The sequence below is a fragment of the Rana temporaria genome, chromosome 12 (assembly GCF_905171775.1).
Source record: "Rana temporaria chromosome 12, aRanTem1.1, whole genome shotgun sequence".
Classification (NCBI taxonomy): domain Eukaryota; kingdom Metazoa; phylum Chordata; class Amphibia; order Anura; family Ranidae; genus Rana; species Rana temporaria.
Genome location: NC_053500.1, coordinates 37,429,737 through 37,452,189, shown reverse-complemented (window position 1 = coordinate 37,452,189; position 22,453 = coordinate 37,429,737). Strand labels below are relative to the sequence as shown.

General features: G+C 48.1%; 1 protein-coding gene across 1 annotated transcript in view; it reads right to left on the bottom strand.

The window, feature by feature from the left end:
* LOC120919515 (beta-1,4 N-acetylgalactosaminyltransferase 2-like) overlaps positions 1-22,453 on the bottom strand; it is a 71,180-nt gene that overhangs the window by 24,478 nt on the left and 24,249 nt on the right. The window contains exons 7-8 of the mRNA XM_040331717.1: positions 15,369-15,556; positions 12,684-12,824 (exon numbers count right to left, since the gene is read on the bottom strand). Of these exons, the coding sequence (XP_040187651.1) occupies positions 12,684-12,824; positions 15,369-15,556 (329 nt within the window). The remainder of the gene's footprint in view (positions 1-12,683; positions 12,825-15,368; positions 15,557-22,453) is intronic.

Sequence of the window (22,453 nt, the reverse complement as noted above, 5' to 3'; positions counted from 1 at the left end):
TTTTTTCCCCCTTTCTACACCCGGGGACCGGGAAGGAGGCTCCCCGGGGAGATGCGGAAAGGACCCAAATCGGATAGCCTCTAATGATTCCCTAGTATAGGGGGTACATAAAAATGTCCCTCAATCAGCAGCCGCAGCCCCAAGGGTATCGGGGGATAAACCCGCCTTTAAAGCAGTGTGTTGAGGGACAAGAGCACCAAAAAGAAAAGAGAGAGAGGGAGAAAAGGAGAAAAAACGGAAAACCAAAATAAATATATTTGTATAGATTTGCCTATACCACCTTTCCCAGGCTTTCCCACTTGAGATATATATAGTCCCCTTCAGTTAGTTCGTTAGTTAGTTGATTAATTAGTGTGTCCTTGTCTACCCTATTTATTCAGGTTCATTTAGGGTCATCTGGAGCAGGCAGTTGATTACCTCCAAGTTTCCAATTCTCTCCACTACATCTCCTCTATGTGTCCTCCTGTTCACATTTGGTGAATTTATTTTACTTCAGACCATATATTGTAAAACATCATTTCCCCTGTGCATCCAATAACCCCTTTTCAGTCATATAATGAAGGCAATATATCATTTAACATGTCATGCAGCCCACAGCGTATCAGAGCTTTTTTTTTAGATTTTCCACCGTACTTATTATATCTCCCTTCCCAGTAAGTTAAAAAAAAAAAAAACACTGCTAGCCGGTCCTCTGAGTCACCTTCAGCATAGCTTAGTCACACTGCCCAGTGTACCTTTCATTCCGGGTCCGCTAGGAGAAGGGGTGCGATAGGAGTCCATCTGAGCTCAGCGTGTCCGCTGGCTCGACATACTCACGTCGGTGTGGGTTGATAGCCTGACCAAGAACAATGCGGGCTGCGAATGCTGGTCTCCTGCTGTTTGCGCTGTGCTGTTTCGGATGTCCCCTTTAGCTTACCAGCATGGACTCCGCCCCCGATGCTGCGTAGCGATACCTCACTATCTGCGGCTCTCAGTGTAACCGGCAGTCCCCACGGCGGTCGGTAAGCGAGGTGTACTGCGTGCTGTGTGGGGGATATCCTCTCCTTCACTCGCTACGGTCCGTGCTTCCTCCCATCGTTCCCATAGCTCTTCACTCCTCACTCCTTCACTCCTCACCCCGCGACCTCACGTCCTCACGTGCACGCGCACGGCATGCCTATCTGGTGAGGCATTGTTCTAATGCGGGGTATTGGTTCTTTTTGTCGCCGATACGAAAATAAAGTTGCGTGTCATCCGCGTAGGAGTGAGAGAAGGTCGTGATTACTAATAATTTTTAGGAATGGGCAGAGGTAAATATTAAATAGCACGGGCGATAGGCGAGATCCCCGAGGGACTCCGAAGGACACGCTGCAAGATTCAGATGTGAAAGGTCCTAGTTTCACTATCTGGGATCGATTTTCCAGGAATGATGAAAACCATGGTAGATCTGAGTCTGCCACTCCAGCTATCTCTGTAAGCCGGGTTAGCAACAGTTTGTGATCTACTGTATCAAAGGCAGCACTGAGGTCCAGCAGTATCAGGAGAGAAGATTCTTCGTCATCTGCTGCTTCGAGGGGGTCCCATATTTTGAGAAGTGCCGTTTCTGTCCCATGACAGGATGGGACACGCACAGGATGTGCCAAGTGTGCCTGGACACACCTCAATCATCCCGTGCGTGTGATGCAGATTCCCCTTGTTTAAACTCCTGATATTTCACCAAAGCCTCTTAACGGGACTCCTAAAAAGATGTAGAAAAAAAAAAAAAAAAAAAAAAAAAGAAGACACACACTTGTAAAAAAAAAAAAAAATCAAGTAAAAAACTACTGGAAACCGTCCACCACCCTACTGACACTGTCCACTGTTTTACTGTCACTGTCAGTAAATATACACACATACAGTACGTTTGTTTGAGCTTTGGGGTGCACACCCTAATGCAATAGGCTGTGCAAAACTATGGTTCTGATGAGAGGGTACATAGAAGTGTATACAAGCTCAGACCAAACCCACCCAATCTTTTGTTTTTATTTCCTCTCCTCTTCCTGGACAGTAGCTTGCTTTCCAAGCCTTGCTGCCAGGTGTTCTCATGCCCATTGATTCGCTGAATGTGGCGCCTGTACGTCACTGGTTGCCGTGACGACGGCGGAACGCATGTTGGCGTCCTTCACGATCCCCTGCGGTGTCCCGGGGGCATGCGCGGGACACATGGCATAGTGCGATTGGTTGGAGGCGGCCGTGACACGTGGCAGAGTGCGATTAGTTGGAGGCGGCCCCATTGTGGCAATACAACGGGACAGCAGGGGCAATCTGGGAATTATTTTGTTATAGTGGGGTTTATTTTATAATACCCCACACCACCGCATCCACAAGGACGAGTGCCGTTGTGGATGCACTGACTTTTCATGGGTGAGTGTTATTTGATCCACTTGTTTTTTATTGCTGTACTCTGTCACGTGGAGAGAGGGGAGTAGAAGGGGGAGGGTGCGTTTTATGTAATTTTCCACATGTTCCTATTGGTGGCTGTTCTTTATATATCTAATGATGTTGCACTGATTTTGTATCACTTGCCTGACGAAGAGGTCCTGCGCGGCCTTGAAACGCTGCAATCCTTGTGATGTTTTCACTGCATTAAACTTTTGGACGTTTTGTACGGTCTGCGGTGTGCTGGCGAATATGTTCGTATGATTGCTGTTCCAGTTCCCAGCTGGTGATCGCTTCAGCACCCATTTTTGCATTTATTGGCAGTTTTTCCAGGAAGGTGTGCGATTGGAATATTGACTAAGACGCTCTCTTATCTGTCACAAAACCTGGAGCAGCACTGAATGCCCGTTTCCAAAGCATGCTGGATGCAGGGCCGCCCAGCAGCTCTATCGCATACTGGGCAAGTTCTGACCAGTGGTCTATTCTCATGACCCAGTAACCCAGTGGATTGTCAACTGGAAAGCTCTCCATATCTGTTTTCACCCTAGATAATCTCCCACCATATGATGAAGACGCTGCCGATAGGATGTGGAAGCTGACAGCCCTGGGCACTGAGGACTAAAACAACATTTGAAAGGCATCACTGAGGCGGCCACCTTCTCCACCGCTCCTCTCCTGACCAACAGAAGCCTGAAAACAACATTTTCCACCAGACTGCAACCTACCAGAGTCGGGAAAGGCATTACATAAACTACTCTAGATGTCCTAAAGAGGTTTCATCTTCTGATCCCTCTGAGGGGACGAGATGAGTTCTGAGACTTTCCCTTTTGTAACGGTGGTCAAGGAGGGTTGCCAATGCAGTATATTTTCAGGGCAGCACTGTGCGAAGCAATCCACTGCTTTGCATTGTGCTGCCAGCAATGGAACTAAATGAAATGTCACTGGTGACCTTTAAATAAAGTTCTAACCAATGGTGGCCCATAATGCAGGGTGCAGGGGTGCCACCCCTATACATGCGTCCGGCCCCCCTAATCTACATGCGGCATGAATTCCAGTGGTGTATTTTCGTTTTTTTAAGCACGTGATTAGAGCCAGAAGCTCGAATAGGCTTTAATAAAAAGGGTACTGCGCCCCGAGGAGCCCACCCAGTTTCGTGACAATAGAGAGTGAATATTCGCTATTGACACACTAATTCTCCTCCCGGCCAATCAGCAGGGGGGGTCCTGAGACCCATTTCCCAATTGGCCGAAAGGAGACTCGATCCAATTGGCCTAGGAGGAGGGAGGAGACGTGTGGCCTCTGTGATGCAGAGACGACGCAGGGGAAGCCCGACCGACCTACCAGCCGCCACTGGATCCATCCATAGCTGGGAATGGCAGCTCACCGCACACAACACGATCGGTGACAGCTTAGCTCCCTTCCACACGGAGGAGACTGAGGCGATTGGGGGAAGCCGCCTCTGGGGTGCAGCACAGGGTAAGTGAGCCAAGGACCTGGGGGGTGTGGGTATGGTGCGTGGTGTGGGCTTGAGCGACGGGATGGTGGTACATGGTCAGGTCTGACTGCCACCCCCCTGACCGATGGAGCACCAGCCACCACTGGTTCATAGTTAACGATGGATCTGCAGATCTGAATGATGGGATCATTGATGGATTTACACTATGGTATCACACTGTCTGTGTGTTTATTTTATTTATTTTTTGTGACCACCACAGGTAGCCCTTACTTGTTCACATATGGATAGGGTGAATCCCTGGCGGTCTTCTTACTCTTAAGGGTGCTTCCATATTCCAATAAAGCCCCTCCACAGACCACCACATCCACTGAGCAGGGATGTGAGAAAAAGCCCTTGTCCCCATCAACATTAGGCATGGAGCCTTGTCAGGGGGAGCCCCTTGGTAAAGTACTCTTCCTTTTTTGAAGGCATGTAGCCTAGTATAATTCAAGATGGGTGCTAGCCTTCCCTCTCTTTCCTAGCCACCCAGGCTTCATTCCTGGATAAGGGTCTGGTACAGATTTATTGGGCATCCCATTACGGGTTTTTTTTCTGTACCCATCTAACTTCCCTTGTCCTGTCTACTGAACACACACTATTGTTTACATGTTGGCTCTGAGCAGTGGCAGTAGGATTTTTATTAGCACAAAAGTTTACATATGTACAGCCTAAAATATGCCCAGTTGCAGGTCTCTGAATGATGATTTTTCTAGTTTACACAGCTAAATGCTGCTGACCAAAATTGATTAGTGTGCATGGATCCACATGACTATGGTATAAATACATTAACCCCTTATCTGCTAAGCCCCCCACATTTTTACTCAACCTTTACCTTAATAAATAACTGACACCACTACTGTAATCTTTGGAGTAAAAACTGGCCGTAGCAGCCTCCATTTATTTTTTAAATAACCTTTTAAATATTAAATAACATTAAATAACATTTTCACACATAAACCTTTATTAGACCTGAGATACAACATTTTAACCCTGCTGGTGCTGGACTTTGCAGGCACATTAACACACTTGTAACCATTCTAAAACATTTTATGAGCACTGCAGTACCTAACTCTGGTCTTAGGCCTCAAGCCGAAAAACTGACTCAAAGACGACCAACTGACCGCAGTACCCCCATTAACCACTTGTCAGCTACACCTTGGTAGACTGGACTAACAGCCCCTTCAGAACCCATACCACCTCTGGGTAATGGCATCCACTTCAGGGTAATTTCTTCTCCTGCAAAGTTCAAAACACCCGCCACCAGCACCCAAAGGTAACTCCTTACCTTTGGGCGCACCTCCACACCCTCAATGCTCGCTGTATCCCGTCCTGTAGGCCCAACACCCACATGTCAATCCCCACGTCGGTCAAATGAACTCCATCTCTCAGCTGATACCTCCACGTATCCACCTCCAACTCAGGGTGTCTAACCACCAACCCGCCGTTCCGGATCACAAATTTAGCCACGTCCCGATTAATTTTTCTCCTGGCCCTGTTCACACCTTCCCACGATCTAGCCATCCGGCATGAAGACCTGCCCACAATGTCAGACCATATCACTACCGTTTCCGGGTAGGACATGCGAATCCTCAAGAAATCAAACTTGATGTCTCGTGCGACATCCAACATAGTACGCACCCCCAAGTCGTTTCCCCCCGCATGGATCAACAAAACGTCTGGCGGTCGGTCCAAGCGTGCAAACTTGTGCACTTCCGGCACCACCCTGCTCCACAACATCCCCGGGAACCCCAACCACGGCACCATCGCTTCCTGTCTGGGGACCCCCAGCTGGCGACCGTTCGGCCGCATATCCGCTCTCGCAGCCCCCCTACGAACGAAGGAGTGGCCTATTATCCATACCAGTCCCTGTCCCGCACCTGAAAGACAGCAAGTAAGAAATCCATCACCACAAGCCCATCGGGAGACGCTCCCATCCCCGACTCCCAACATGTTCCCTTAACCAAAAAACCCTGATCCACTCCCCATCTCCCTTGGAGGTGGCCTAACATGAACTTTCCCTGGACATCTATTGTTTTGCACCCCCGCTCCCCCCTAGTTCTACCATGAGCTGAGGTCTGACATATAATCGAAACCTCCTCGACTCCCATCTACCAATCCTTTTCACCAATTCATCGTCCAAGCCACAACGTACTGCTTCTGTCGCGGCCCCAATCCGAAAGGAATGCGCCGAGAACTCCTGAGCCACCAGGCCCAATGCCCCCAAACACCGTCTGAACACTATCACGAACTGATACCGCGACAACGCCGTCCCATCCTCGTGCAGCAAGAATGAGCCACTTAACTCTGGCCGTACATCCAAAAATTCCCGCACTACCCTAACCGGGCATAATTCCGACCCTTCAATAGGGAAGACTCGCACCACTTTACCCCTCCCTTTCTGGTCCGTCTTGGACCGGCGTAGCAACAAAGCGACCCCGTCTTGATTCCACACCACATCATCAGCCAACATGCCACCCTGCACCGTCTACGAGGGGCTAACCAACTCCCCCACCCTAAAAGCTCTAAAGAACGCCAACGCAAACGCCGCGCGAAACAATAACACTTCAAACCGGGATGAACACAATGTCCCCAACTTTTCCATAATACCCCTCAATATTGCAAACGACACAGGGCGACGGGAATCCGCCTGACACCCCTGCTTCCTGTAACCCTTGAGAGCCTGCCGGACACAAAAATCCTTAGTAAAGTCCGGGCGCCCTTGCCACTTAAACAGGAAAGCTAATCCAGCCAACGTTTTGTCCACCATGGACGGAGAAACCCCGGCCTCCATGTTCCTGACCAAGAAATACAGCACCAAACCCCTGACCTCGGGACCGGCCGGGTCCACCTCGGCCTCCCTAACCAGAGCCTGCCATTCCGCCCACACCTTCTCATACGCCCTCCAGGTGTTCACACTTACCGACCTTCTGATCCAATCGGAGACGATTCCAACGGAATCCTCCAAAGCCACTCCGGACAGGGGACACCTTGCTCCTCTGCCTCCGGCACCAGCTCCCGGAACCTGTCCCACTGAAAGCGAGACAGAGCGTCAGCTACTACATTCTCCACCCCAGGTAGATGCACCGCATATACAAATATGTTCAACTGCAAACAGCGCAGCACCAGGTGCCGTAACAGCCGAATAACTGGAGGAGAAGACGCCGTAACTCTGTTGATCACCTGGACCACCCCCATATTGTCACCATGGAACCGCACCTTCCGATCCCGGAAGGCCGCACCCCACAATTCTACTGCCAGCACCACCGGAAACAATTCCAACAGCACCAAGTTCTTTGTGAACCCCGCCTCCAACCAGGCCTGAGGCCAGGAGCCCGCACTCCATTGCCCTTGAAAATATGCCGCAAAACCTGCGCCTCCGGCCGCATCTGTGAACAACTCCATGTCAAAGTTGCTAACCGGACCGGACATCCACAAGGCCCTGCCGTTGAAGGAGTCCAAAAAGGAGTGCCATACCAACAAATCCTCCCTATGTTCCTTCCCCAGGCGCACATAGTGCCTGGGCGACCTGACACCCGCTGTGGCCGCCGAAAGGCGCCTGCAAAAGACCCTCCCCATGGGGAGAATGCGGCAAGCAAAATTTAGCTTCCCCAGGAGCGACTGAAGCGCTCGGAGTTGCACCTTCCGCAAGCCCACCATCTCCTGAATCTCGGCCTTGAGGCCCACCAACTTGTCCAGCGGTAACCTACATTCCATCCTCTCCGAGTCGATCACGATGCCCAAGAATTGGATGACCGATCTCTGTCCTTCCGTTTTCTCGGGCGCCAGCGGCACACCAAATCGCTCCGCAATGTGCTCCAAAGTGGCCAACAGCACTGCGCAAATCTGCGACCCCGCCGGCCCAACACAGAGAAAGTCGACCAGATAGTGGATCACGGAGCTTACGCCGGACACATCCCGAACCACCCACTTCAGGAACGAACTAAACCGTTCAAACAGCGCGCAGGAAATGGAACAGCCCATCGGCAGACACTTGTCTACGTAGAACTCCCCACCCCACTGGCAGCCCAAGAGCCTGAAACTATCTGGGTGGACCGGCAGGAGCCGAAACGCCGCCTCAATGTCCGACTTGGCCATCAAGGCCCCCCGGCCATACCGCCTGACCCATCAAAAGAGGTGTAACTCACCGTACACTCCTCCATGCTGATGGCGTCGTTCACCGACCCCCCCTTCGGAAACGACAAATGATGAATAAGCCGAAATTTGTTCGGCTCTTTCTTAGGCACCACCCCCAACGGGGAAACCACCAAGTCGTCCAAGGGGGGCGAGACAAATGGGCCCCCCATACGGCCCAATGCCACTTCCTTCCACAGTTTCTCCGAAACCACATCCGGGTGTTGTAACGCGGAACGTAAATTCTTAGCCACCGGGGGGACCACGGCCAAAGAGCACGGAATGTTAAAACCCACCGAGAATCCCCTTTCCAACGACAGGGCGGCCGCCCTATCAGGATATCTACCGAGAAACGGTCGCATCCTTTCCACCATCACCGGAGTCCTCCCTCTTACTTGAAGAATCCCCGGGACGTCCCTTGCCTTGCTTAAAACACCGGGAAGAGGGGTGATTGCCACCACAGCCGGAGCACTCGTGCTTGAACCGGCAAGACCCTCCGAACCTGCAGTTTCCTTCGTTAAACTGCCAGCAGACCCCCTTCTTCTTTCCGGCCGACTGTCCTGGGGAAGAGGTTCCACCGGCCCCCCCCCTGAAAAAACGGCGTGGACGTCCGTGGGGCCGACATAAGCCGCATCCAAAGGCCAATGTCCTTAGTGTCCCACCTAATATCCGGCCTGATAGCCCGGCGTTGCCGGAACTGCTCATCATACCGGAGCCACCCCGTGCCCCCGTAACACCGGTAGGCCTCGCTAATCGCCTCCTGGTAACTGAAAAGCGCCGAACAATGTTCGGGGTTTTTCTCACCGATCACGCTCGCCATGATCGAATAGGCCTGCGACCAATTCGCAAAAGTCCTAGGTATAAGCCTATACCTCCTCTTCTCCTCGTCCTCTTTCTTGGACTCTTCCGGCTTAACCCTATCAAGGTTAAACTTTTCCAGCGGTAACAACGCGAATATCTCTACATATTCACTCTTCCAAATCTTTTCCCGCACCTCCGGCTTCAAATGCGAACCCAGCGGTGCCTCCCAACACGTGTAAACCTCCCCTTTAGCCGCGTCCGCCAACCGGACCAACTCTCTCTTCTTCGCGGAATCGACCCCCGCATCCCCCTTTTCCGTAGGCGGCACCACGGCACCTGCCGCCACTGCCCCTACCTCTTGTCCCTTGTCCACGGGCACCACAGCCCCCCGCACGGCGACCGCTACTGCAGGTGCCGTAACCCCGGATCCCCCCGCCGTTCCCCATGCTGCCGCCGGGCTAACGGCGGGGCTGACCCCACCCTTCAGCTGGCTAACCAACGTCTCCAAACCCGCCAGGAACCGGTGCAAACCCGCATCCTCTCTCGACTGTTCCCCCAGTGTACCAGAATCACCACTACTCACCCCTGCGGGCACCCCCCCACGACTACGGGGACCCCCCCCCCCCGTCCCCCCGCTAACACCCCCACATTTTGTAAAATAGAAGGCAAAGCCAAAAGCGACTCACCGGGCTGTCTGGAAGCAATCCCACCAGCCGTCCGGCTTGGCTCCCGCGCTGCGACCTCCATCCTGGGCACAACTTCCTCCTCCGACAGCTCCCCTTCCGATCGATCTCCATGCCGACCCTCCTCACCAGATGAAAGCCCTCCAGGCGACTCGGGCCTGGGAGCCGCGGTCCCAGAGCTGGACTCACTCTCGCTGCGCGCCCTGGACCCGTGCACCGACTTCCGCGTAGCTTTTCTCGGCGCCTCGGACACTCTGCCGTCTTCCCCTCCCCCTCGCTCCCTCACCACGGGGCTGGATTGGAGGTGGCTAGCCGCGGATGCTGAAGAGCTAGCCACCGCAGGGACAGATGTGCTTTGTCGAGGCTCTCGGCCCCCCGGTGCACAACCGGGGTTGGAGCCCGCATCCCTCCGATCTTCTCGCCGAGCGGACCTGGCCGCCGCATTGGAGCCCCCTGGCCGCCCCCTCCCCGTTCCCCGCTGCCGATCGGTGTCCTTCTCCTGGCGCCCCCCCGCCGCCGACGCTGTCCGTTTTGCGGGTGGGCCCGAGGCGGCCCGGATGGGACTGCCCCCTCTCCTGTGGGACCGGGTGGACGGTCCCGGGGAATAGCGTGCCGGAGGCCGGGACACCCTGGATCGCGGGGTGTCCCCCCCCCCCCCGGACGGGTGGACTGCTGGCTATATCCTGGGTGTCAGTATGCGCCCCCCCCCGCTCGCGGGGTGCCCGCCCCCCCGGACGGGTGAATCGTTCCCCGTGTCCCTGTGCGGGAGGAGCGGCCCCAGCATAGACTGCAGCCACCCCTCACCGCGGCGATCCGCCTCCTGCCTGAGCTGGGCGAGCATAGCCTCGACCCCAGCCATGGTACAGGCCGCTGGGTGTGCTTAAAATTGAGTCCCCGGCTGCGGCCTAGCGGCGCTCGTTTTTTTTTTTTTTTTTCTTTCTCTGGCAGAGCCTGGCTTCCCCCAGCAGCGCTGGCCTGAAACGCCGAAAAAACTGTAAAAAATGTCCCCGATCGCGGCCTACCTCACCCCTTTTCGTTTCTGGCAGAGCAGCAAGTCCCCAGCAGGCAAAGAAACTTCTCCCCATGTGTTACCCGGGAAGCGTGGGAGGGGAAATATATAACCTCCCTCCCACCGCTCTCCTTCCTCACTGACCCCTCCCTCCGACCATGGCAGGGTTTTTCTTTAACCCCGTCATGGCCGGCCCTGCGCTGATGTCCTGCTGTTTTGCTCCGGGCCTCTCTGGATACAATACTGTTGTGTACAGATCAGTATAGTATAAATTGTCAACCAAAAAGCAGCTAATTGTATGCCTGTGGACCTAAGTCCTTAAATTGAACCACCTGCATTACCCTGCATGGGCTTTAAAAGGAACTTTTAAAAAGAGGCTAGGCTATGGTATAGGGAACATTTCCAAGTATGCCTAAGCACACCCTGAAAAATGTACCTTTTGTCTGGAAATTATTTTGGAAATATAGCATTGTACCTCCTGTTATGCAAGTGTGGCTAGACAATGCTGCCTCTGACTGCTGATCACCATGCTCCTTTGCTGGAGGCTCTGACATGAGGAAGTAAAAGCCATGCCTCTACCAATATGGCCACCACCACACTGAGACACTGCACGAAAAAAGGCATGGCAAATTAGTAAAGAAAAAGATCAGCAGCAGGGAGACCACAGATAAAACTGGTTACTAGTCCTTAGTCCCCTAATTGCAAGTTTTTGGGCACAGCTTTCACAGAGTTCAGTTCCTCTTTAAAGTGTCTGTATAACCAAAACTTTCTTCAGTTGTGGATAGAGAAAGGGCAAAACCCGGGTCAGATACATTTTTGTGGCCTGTGTCCCGTTTGGGAGATTCTACTTCCTGGCAATGAGATGGAACAAGAGGTTAGAGGAAATCCCAACAAAGAGGGGAATTTCCCCCCAGTTGTCCCCAGAACAATTGTTCCTAATGGAAGATCCCCCCTCCATTTCTATTCTAGGGACAACTGTAACAATTTAGATTTTTTCATCAATTTCCAATAACAGGACAAGGCCGGGAGAACCTTACCAGCTGCAAAAGAAGTTGACATACACTTGAAAGCCATGTTTTGTGTATTCTAAAGCAATCCTATGTAGCGCTACCCCCAAAGGAGCCGCTGGTTGATTTGGGGATCGGCCTACTAAGTTACCCTGGCAGTGTCTAGGGGTGTAACTGTGAGAATAGCAACAGTAAGTGGGAGTCCAGACGTCCAATAAAGAGTTTTCAATGCTATATTACCCAGGCCAAACACGGCCAACATCAACACAATTTAGGGAGATCAAAGTTGATGAAGGAAGAAAAGAGAACCATGCGGTATCAGGCCTGGATATAGAACTGAGCAATACACTGCTCTGCATTGAACCAATTGTGTAACACGTCGCCACTCTACTCGGAGTGGGTGAAGTGTCCCCGGACAGACCCGTATAATAGGCCTGGCAGCCGGAGCGTCATTCTGGATAATACTGGGAGGAACAGGTCTCTCACACAGACCTGTCTCTAGGGCCCCTGCCACAGGCCAATTTCAATAGAGGACTTGAGTGAATAAGGAAAGAGAATCCTCCCAGTAGACTTTTTCTATAAATGGTCCCTGCATGACAGCAAGCATAACTGTCAGTGGTCCGGACACCCGATCCCAGTCTAGGATCCTGTCAATAGGCCTTGGAACCCAGTGGAACACTGAGATCCCTTCTCTCATCAGGATGAGGTTCGCTGCTAAGTCCAGCTCTGGCCAGGTGGGCCGCACTGGCGGGGTCCATGGATGCGCGTACCCTGAAGGTGGGTACCGCACCTGGAATGGGGACCCTGTGAAAAGATTCTCAACACATGACCTCTGTTCCAGATATTCCCCTCCCCCAGCATGCCCCGGGAGGGAAAACATCCTCTAATTGGCTGCTGGGAGAAGATCTGCTCTGCTAGAACCCCTCTGGCGCCAGCTGCCGGCCAGGGGTGGCATTGCACTCTGTGACCATAAACTGACCCAGTGGACATTTCCAGAATGACAGAGGTCCTGAATTTAAACAAACACTGGAAGGTAGCAAGGTAACTCTCCCTTCCCCACTAAATTTAGGCGTGGTGCCTATGCTGAAAGCAAGGGGGCGCTACACCTATATCTAGGTAAATCAGGCATTCGGCAGGAGAAAAGTAGCAGCAGATCTCACCATGTCCAAATCTGTTCCTTCCAATACATCCACTAGTTTTTCTATTTTTGTTTTCTCCGTAAACAGAAAGTCATCATCCACCCAGAGGAAATATTTGGTGGTTACTTGGGATACAGCAAGATTCCTGCCCGCAAACCATCCCTGGAAAAAATAAGGCATGTTTATTGCTCAGAAATATTTCATTCTCCAATTTGTAGCCTCCTGAGTTAACGGTAAGTTTTCAGAAATTGGAGATCTAAAACTTCCTATAAGGAATCGTGCCCAGGCTTTGTGAACCATTGTCACTATTAGAAAGCCGATTCTGCACAATGTTGTACAGCTGATGCTGGAGAGAGTGCATAAAGATAGGAAGTAGCTAGAGGAGATAAGCAGCACTAATGTAACAAAAGGAAAAATTTAGATTTGGAATTATTGACTTTTCTCAATACAGAACAGACACCATCTGTGAAGTTTGGTCCCGATTGGTCCCTTAAGGCACCTGGCAGCGCAGCCATCAGAAATGTTGTGGCCCCTTACACAGCTTTAGGCCTGGGCCCCCCGGGGCCTGACCACCAACATTCCCCAGGGCCCGTCCACTGGCTGTCCTACCGAATCTGCCCACTGAGTCATTATCCGCATCCTCTCCACAATGTAACTCTCATCCTCATCCCCACCCAGAATCATTTGCCTCCCTCTCCAAGAGAGTAATGGGTTATTCTGTGTGGGCATGAGGATGGAGAGGGATGGATGATCCGGGGTGGGGGTGAGGATGATGGAGAGGGATGGATGATCCCGGGTGGGGGTGAGGATGATGGAGAGGGATAGATGATCCAGGTTGGGGATGAGGATGACGGAGAGGAATCAATGATCTGGGGTGGGGATGAGGACGATGGAGAAGGATGGATGATTCTAGGTGGGGATGAGGATGATGGAGTTACATTGTGGAGAGGGATGAGGGTGATTCTGGGTGGAGATGAGAGTTACGTTGTGGTGAGCCTCTTCACAATGTAACTCATCTTTCCCCATAAACATCCTCATCCCTCTCCACATCCTCCATGTAACTCCATCATGTTAGCTTGACTGGGTCAGGTGTATGATGTCCAATCTGGGAAATTAAATATAGTCCACTCCACACATTGTGTCCTGGCTTTGGCTGCTTGTGTGCAGGGCTGCATCCTGAAAGTAGTGCTGCTCCGTTGTGGGTGGCGTGCGAGCCATCGGCTGGCTGCTAAATGCCTAAATTCCGTTATGCTGCTGCTTTAGGGGGTGCAGGCTGACCCTGGGCTCCTGGGATGTAAGGGGAGGCCTCTGTGCGGACTCTGATGTAAGGGGAGGCCTCTGTGCGGACTCTGATGTAAGGGGAGGCCTCTGTGCGGACTCTGATGTAAGGGGAGGCCTCTGTGCGGACTCTGATGTAAGGGGAGGCCTCTGTGCGGACTCTGATGTAAGGGGAGGCCTCTGTGCGGACTCTGATGTAAGGGGAGGCCTCTGTGCGGACTCTGATGTAAGGGGAGGCCTCTGTGCGGACTCTGATGTAAGGGGAGGCCTCTGTGCGGACTCTGATGTAAGGGGAGGCCTCTGTGCCACTTGACTGGACTTGCCCCCCAGGCCTTAGGCTGCCAGCCCTCCCCTGTGGCCTGGGTGGATAAGTGCAAGCAGTAGTTCACATGCTCCAGCCATCTTACTAACTACATGGGCCCCAATTAGGCGATTCCCTCTTTATGTGTTTACCCCAGCAGAGGGCAGTACTTCCCCCTGCTTACAACCAGGACAAGCAATATTAAAAAAACACTCTTACATCCCTAAAGCCCTGTAAACACGATCGGATATCCGATGGAATCTAATCTGATGTATTTTTTCGTCGGATATCCGATGAATCTGACTTTCATCAGTCTTGCCTACACACCATCAGTCAAAAATCCGACCGTGCTAAAACGCAGTGACTTAAAACACTACGAGGAGCCGGAAAAAAAAGGAAGTTCAATGCTTCCGAGCATGCGTCGACTTGATTCTGAGCATGCGTGGATTTTTCTCCGATGGAGTTCCACACAGACGATCAAATTTTTCTATCGTTTTTTTATCCATAGGAAAAATTTAAAACATGTTCTATTTTTTAACACGATGGAAAAAAAAAAAAACGATAGGTCCCACACACGATCGGTTTGTCCGATGAAAACAGTCCATCGGTCTGTTTTCATCGGACAAACCGATCGTGTGTACAGGGCTTAAAGGGTCACTAAAGGAATTTTTTTTTTTTGCTGAAATGACTGTTTACAGGGTATAGATACATAAAAGTTAACTGATTCCTTTTAAAAATGATTAAAAATAGATTAAATTCAATCATATAATGAACCTGCAGTTTCACTTTCGGGTTTTAAACTGGTTTCATGTTTCTGTGAAGTAAAGAGACCCACAGAACAAAAACAAACAAATCCAGGGCAGTGTTTTGTTTTTATAATGAATCTGATTGGTTCCGAGGAGTTTTAGACACACAGCTTGGACCACAGTGAAAAGCTGCCATGAGATTTTTCATAAGGAGCCAGACAAGCAGGAAGTGTGGAGATCACAGCAGAATTACAGCAACTTCAAAGCAAAAACGAACAATGAGGACATGAAACCAGTACTGCAGTAAGGTAAAGGAAGCTATTTAGCTAAAAAAATATTTTCCTTTAGTGATCCTTTAAGTCTTAGAAAAATGGACTATACCTTAGCATATGGCATAATGTACTGTTCTACATTTGGCTCTTCAATTTTCTCACGCTGTTCATTGTCATCAGCCACGATGACCTTTATGTCGGGGTAATACAGACGTATACTTCTTAGCAACTCCCGTAACTTATCATAGCGCAGGAAGGTCTTTGTGGCGATTGTCACCAAGGAGCTAATATTTCCATCTACAAATAAAATATACAAAATATGAGATACCTGAAAAGTCATGTCAGCACATACTGCATATCATCATTAGGGATGAGCCGAACACCCCCCGGTTCGGTTCGCATCCAGAACATGTGAACAGACCAAAAGTTCACGCGAACATTCGAACACTGTTAAAGTCTATGGGACTCAAGCGTGAGAAAACAAAAGTGTGAATTTTAAAGGCGAATATGCAAGTTATTGTCCTTAAAGCGGGATTCACCCATTTATTAAATTTTTTTTTTTTCCCCCTTAGATTCCTGCTCGTTTGGTCTAGGGGAATCGGCTATTTGTTTTAAAATATGAGCAGTACTTACCCGTTTTCGAGATGCATCTTCTTCCGTCGCTTCCGGGTATGGGTCTTCGGGAGCGGGCGTTCCTTCTTGATTGACAGTCTTCCGAGAGGCTTCCGACGGTCGCATCCATCGCGTCACTCGTAGCCGAAAGAAGCCGAACGTCGGTGCGGCTCTATACTGCGCCTGCGCACCGACGTTCGGCTTCTTTCGGAAAATTAAAAACTACTCTATTACGGCTATTCATGAACTGTTGGTCCCGGCAATACAGAGAAAAGTAATTGAAAAAAATGACAGGGGTCCCCCCCCCCCAGTCCATTACCAGGCCCTTTGGGTCTGGTATTAATATTAAGGGGGAAACCTGCCATTTTTTCAATGACTTTTATCTGTATTGCCGGGACCAGACATTTCATTAATAGCGGGAATAGTTTTAAATTACTTTTTGTTCATTCAAAAATTACATTTTGTGCAGGGAACCAATTTTGAAAAGAAGAGAGGTAACAATATCCTCACATGTAGTGTGCATGTGGATATTATAAAGTAAAAAGAGGGTGCCACGTCCTAGTGTAAATGATAAAGGAGAGAACTAGGGGCTAGTTTTTGGACTTTTTAGGCACGATTTGGTTGGTCAGAATATATATACAAGAAAAGAATTTTTTCTAAAAAGTAGATTTGTTTATTTAGATATAAAATATCATAATGTGTAGAAAAGTACAGAAGAAAGAGTATTGCTGTTTCCAGCACAGCAAACCAACTAACAGGCTAATCTAGGCAAGCCTATCCATGAACATTGACAGGAATATAAACATAAATTATAGCAAAATATCAACAATAAAATTGAACACTTCCAAAAGTATTTGGAATAAGGTGCATGAATGTAATTAGTGGTCCTGTCACGTTGTGGAAATGCAGGCAGAGAAAGGTCTGCGGTGGTTTGGCTTGCTGCGTAGGTGGACTCGACCGGTTTCGCGCTTCAGCAGCGCTTCCTCACGGAGTCAGCAAAGTAGTTTTAAAGATAGTGTTGGTTGGTAGGGGGATCAATATATAAATTTTCTGTCAATAAAATAAGATAAGAAATAGACTGTGTCCGGGCTGCTGGACGTTGTAAAAAGTGTAGGGAAATGACCCACATAAACTAGATAATAACAGTCTTCAATGAAGGAGGACAGGGCTTGAGGAGAAGGGAGAAGGCAGAGAGCGACCACTACCCTCTAACAATCCTCAATACATGTAACATTTCCTGGTAGTAGAAATGAGAAACCAGAGCTAGATGCCGGCTGGTAGCCAAGGATTAAGGCAATGATAAGTCTGGTTCAGTATGTGCGATGGCACTCTCCTCCATGAGTCTCACGAGAGACTGCAGCGAATCGTGAGACTCATGGAGGAGAGTGCCATCGCACATACTGAACCAGACTTATCATTGCCTTAATCCTTGGCTACCAGCCGGCATCTAGCTCTGGTTTCTCATTTCTACTACCAGGAAATGTTACATGTATTGAGGATTGTTAGAGGGTAGTGGTCGCTCTCTGCCTTCTCCCTTCTCCTCAAGCCCTGTCCTCCTTCATTGAAGACTGTTATTATCTAGTTTATGTGGGTCATTTCCCTACACTTTTTACAACGTCCAGCAGCCCGGACACAGTCTATTTCTTATCTTATTTTATTGACAGAAAATTTATATATTGATCCCCCTACCAACCAACACTATCTTTAAAACTACTTTGCTGACTCCGTGAGGAAGCGCTGCTGAAGCGCGAAACCGGTCGAGTCCACCTACGCAGCAAGCCAAACCACCGCAGACCTTTCTCTGCCTGCATTTCCACAACGTGACAGGACCACTAATTACATTCATGCACCTTATTCCAAATACTTTTGGAAGTGTTCAATTTTATTGTTGATATTTTGCTATAATTTATGTTTATATTCCTGTCAATGTTCATGGATAGGCTTGCCTAGATTAGCCTGTTAGTTGGTTTGCTGTGCTGGAAACAGCAATACTCTTTCTTCTGTACTTTTCTACACATTATGATATTTTATATCTAAATAAACAAATCTACTTTTTAGAAAAAATTCTTTTCTTGTATATATATTCTGACCAACCAAATCGTGCCTAAAAAGTCCAAAAACTAGCCCCTAGTTCTCTCCTTTATCAGGGAACCAATTTTAACCACTTAAGACCTGGACCATTATGCAGGTTAAGGGGTCACTAAAGGAAACATTTTTTTAGCTGAACTTACTGTTTACAGGGTATAGAGACATAATAGTTAACCGATTCCTTTTAAAAACGATTAAAAATAGATAAAAATCAATCATATAATGTACCTCCTAGTTTCAGTTTCGTTTTTGCATCTAGCTTAGTTTTTGCATGTTATTTGATGCCTTGGTGCTGGACAGACCCATAGAGCAGTATTGGTTTGGAAAACTAAACTAGAATCTCCCAGTACTGTGGTGATCAGGAAACAGACAACCAGGAAGTGTCCAGAACAGAGCAGAATTACAGCAACATCAGAGCAAAAACGAAACAATGAGGACATGAAACCAGGACTGCAGTAAGGTAATGGAAGCTATTTTGCTAAAAAAAATTCCGTTAGTGACCTTTTAAAGGACTTTGCCCCTTTTTGCGATTCGGCACTGCATCGCTTTAGCTGACAATTGCGCGGTTGTGCGACGTGGCTCCCAAACAAAATTGGTGTCCTTTTTTTCCCACAGATAGAGCTTTCTTTTGCTTTTTTTTTTTTCCACCTCCAACCCAACCACAGCAAGAGACTTGCTCATGATTTTATTCATAATTCCGTCTCCACTTTTGGTTTTGCATCATTTGTGGTGTTTCAAATGTTATTTTATTTTATATATTTTTACTTTTTTTCTTTATTGTTAGTTATTTTACTTAATCTCTTTTAATTCAATTAATATAAACCTTACCCGTCCTCTTCTACCCCCCCCACCCCTGATGGTTGGTCCCTTAATTTTTTTTTTTTTTATCTACTTCTTTAGCTACTGTAATTTTCTCCAGATATTGCTCCGTTAATTTAAAATCTTTCCGCGGCTTCCATCTCTTTCTATATGTATTAAATTGGCCCTCATCACAGCTACATAAATGTTCAAGATTATTATAATTTTCCACCCTTTCGAACCATTCTTTTATGTCTGGTTTTCTAATACTTAACCAGTTTTTTGGTATCAGTCCCTTTGCGGCATTTATCAATGGTGGAATTAATGTTTTCTTATAGCTACTATTTGACTCATTTGATTCATGAAACAGGCAAGCTTGTATGGTATTAGGTACCTTTTTCCAGTTATCACTTCAATATACTCCAGAATTTCCTGCCAATATTCCTTTATCATTGGACAGTCCCACCATATGTGTGTAGTTGTTCCTATCTGTCCACATTCTCTCCAACACAATGGTGTTTTATCTTTACTGAATTTATGCATGATCTCGCGATACATTTATAATTCATTTCGATTGTAGTTATATCAGTTGCGGTGTTTTGTACGGATGCTATTATTCTTTCTACTTGTTGGTCTTCAAACTTCCTGTTTATTTCTTTTTCCCATTTTCCTATAAAGTATGGATTTCCTTGTGAATCTAATTCTGTCAAGATTTGATATACTTTTGATATAACATGCCGTAATGGAGTTTTTATACAGCATAGTTTTTCCAGGGCTGTTAATTTTTTTTCTTCTCTTATAGGCGAGGGTATTGACTTTACCAAATGTTTTAGTTGTATATATTCCCATTCACTGATGTCCCATGTATTCTTTTCCTTTATCTCTCGGAATGTTTTTATTTTTCCTTGCTCCATGATGTCCTTTATTTGTGCTACTCCCATTTTAGTTCCCAGCCGAGTCCCTTTCCCAGGGATAAAAAAAATAGTTTCCGTAAGTGAGCTTTCTTTTGGTGGTATTTGATCACCTCTGCGGTTTTAATTTGTTGTGCTATAAACAAAAATAGAGCGACAATTTTGAAAAAAAAAAAATCTATATTTTTTACTTTTTGCTATAATAAATATCCCCAACAAAGATATAAAAAAACCATTTATTTTCCTCAGTTTAGACCAATCCGTATACTTCTACCTATTTTTGGTAAAAAAATAAATAAAAAAAAAAAAAAAAAAAAATCGCAATAAGCGTTTATTGATTTATAGCGTTTACAAAATAGGGGAAAGTTTTATTGCCTTTTTTATTAATATTTTATTTTTTACTACTAATGGCAGCGATCAGCGATTTTTTTTCGTGACTGCGACATTATGGCGGACATATCGGACAATTTTGACACATTTTTGGGACCCGCGGTCAAGGAGCTTCGGACCGGGTCGCAAAAGCCCTTCTGCCGACGTATATCAGGGTGAAGGGGTCCTTAAGGGGAACTCTGCGCCAAAATAAAAAAAAATGGCGTGGGGTTCCCCCCAAAAATCCATACCAGACCCTTATTCGAGCACGCAACCTGGCAGGAAAAGAGGGGGGGACGAGTGAGCGCCCCCCCTCCTGAACCGTACCAAGCCACATGCCCTCAACATGTGACCCCCAAAGCAACCCCAAAGCACCTTGTCCCCATGCGAGGGGTTATCGTAATCTGGAAGCCCCGTTAAACAAAAGGGGACCCCCAGATTCCGCCCCCCCCCATGTGAATTGGTAAGGGATACATGAATAAAGAGAAGGTAAGGTAAGGGATACATTGTACCATTTCACAAAAGAAGTGTCAAAAAAAGGTAAAAAAAAATAAAAAAAGAGAAGACACAGACAGCTTAGGACAAGTCCTTTAATTAAAACCCTCCCCAAAAAAAAATAAAAAAAAAACACAATTCCAGCGATGTACATCCTTTCACGACCCGGACCCGCGCTACCTGCCGCTAACCACGATGCAGCCTCCTCCATAGAAGGCTCCCGGGCGAATGACGCACGAGCCGTGTGACATTTCTTTTATAACCGAGGGCAGGGCCACCCGTGACGTGGACGAGTGACCCCTCCCCGTACTGACGCAACGGGGGTTTCCAGCGGCTTCCCTGTGGTGTCACGGGTGACCCTGCCCCCCTCTGGCGCGTCACAGGAAACCTACTTGCATATTAACCTTTAAAATTTGCATTTTTGATTTCTCCCATAGAGTTTTAAAGGGTGTTCCGCGGCTTTCGAATTTCCCGTGAACACCCCAAATTGCTCGCTTTTCGGCGAACTGGGGCGAACAGCCAATGTTCGACCCGAACATAAAGCTCATCCCTATTCTTTATCTTTATTCTGTACTTGTTCCAGGTCAGCTCCTCGCAGTATTGAAATCAAACGGCAGGCATGACAGTCAGGTAACTAGCATTTTCCAGCCTAGTGGTTAAAAGCAGACTATGGGGTTTATTTACTAAAGGCAAATCCACTTTGAACTACAAGTGCACTTGCTGTAGATCTGAGGGGAAGATCTGAAATGAGGGGAAGCTCTGCTGATTTTATCATCCAATCATATGCAAGATAAAATGCTGTTTTTTTTTTTATTTGCATGTCCCCCCCCCCAGATCTACAGTGACTGCACTTCCAAGTGCACTTGTAGTGCAAAGTGGATTTGCCTTCACTAAATAACCCCCTATATGTTTCTTTCAGCTTAAAATGTCAATAATGGCTTGCCTAGTATATTCTGGCCACCAGAGGGACATGTTCTCTTACTTTTCAGCGTAGATTATTTAGCTTTTTTCTATCGTGCATATTTTTGGCCCACTAGAGGGACCCAATTCAGTCTTTATTTGATATATTATGTTGGAACTTTCTAAAGTGAGAACAGTAACCAATAATATGTGCAGAACTATTAAATCCTGTGTACATCCTAAATTAAGCCATCATATACAATTTGACATAATATATACAGTGCAATCTGCAACCACTGCAACATAATTTCATGAAAAAAAACAAAAAAAAACATACGTTCATATACATATGTAGCGGATATTTGCTACTTACTAACATCCACCATATCACCCTGCTGCCAGACCTCCATATATCACCCTAAGAGACAATGAACAGTCTTTTGCATTGTTTGTTTATTTGGGGGATATAAACTTGGTTGGGGAAAGGGATTATGGGATGCCCATAGAACAGATCACTTTGCCATCATATTTAAGAATTAGTTGAATAAATTGAGCATTCAGTGTCACTTCCCCTGCATAATTCCTGCAGACCATTGCTAGTTCCTTAGCAGCATTAAATAATTGATGGACTACTGATCCCAGCCAGTCCGACTTGAAAACCCTGTGCCCTCTGGCCATAGCGATTTGACACAAACCCCCATAGTCTCTATTCTGGCCTTGCACCCAGCTCCCCTGGCGTGCCTCTTCCATATATCCATTGTGCCTCACTCAAACTTGTCCTGCCCTGAGTCTTTGTGAAAAATTTACCTGGACCGTGCATACCGACTGCTTCTCCAGCTCCCGAGCTCCTCCGCCGCGGCCTGCACCCCCCCAGATGGGAGTGGGTCTCCTGCTGCAGTCTAACACACTATTGTTTACTTCACCCAGCTGAAAACTCCCTTCCAGTGGGCTGGACCTGAGCTTAAGTAGGAGGCCTGCCCCCTACAAAACCCAGTTGGGGATTGGTCAGGGCTCCTCACAT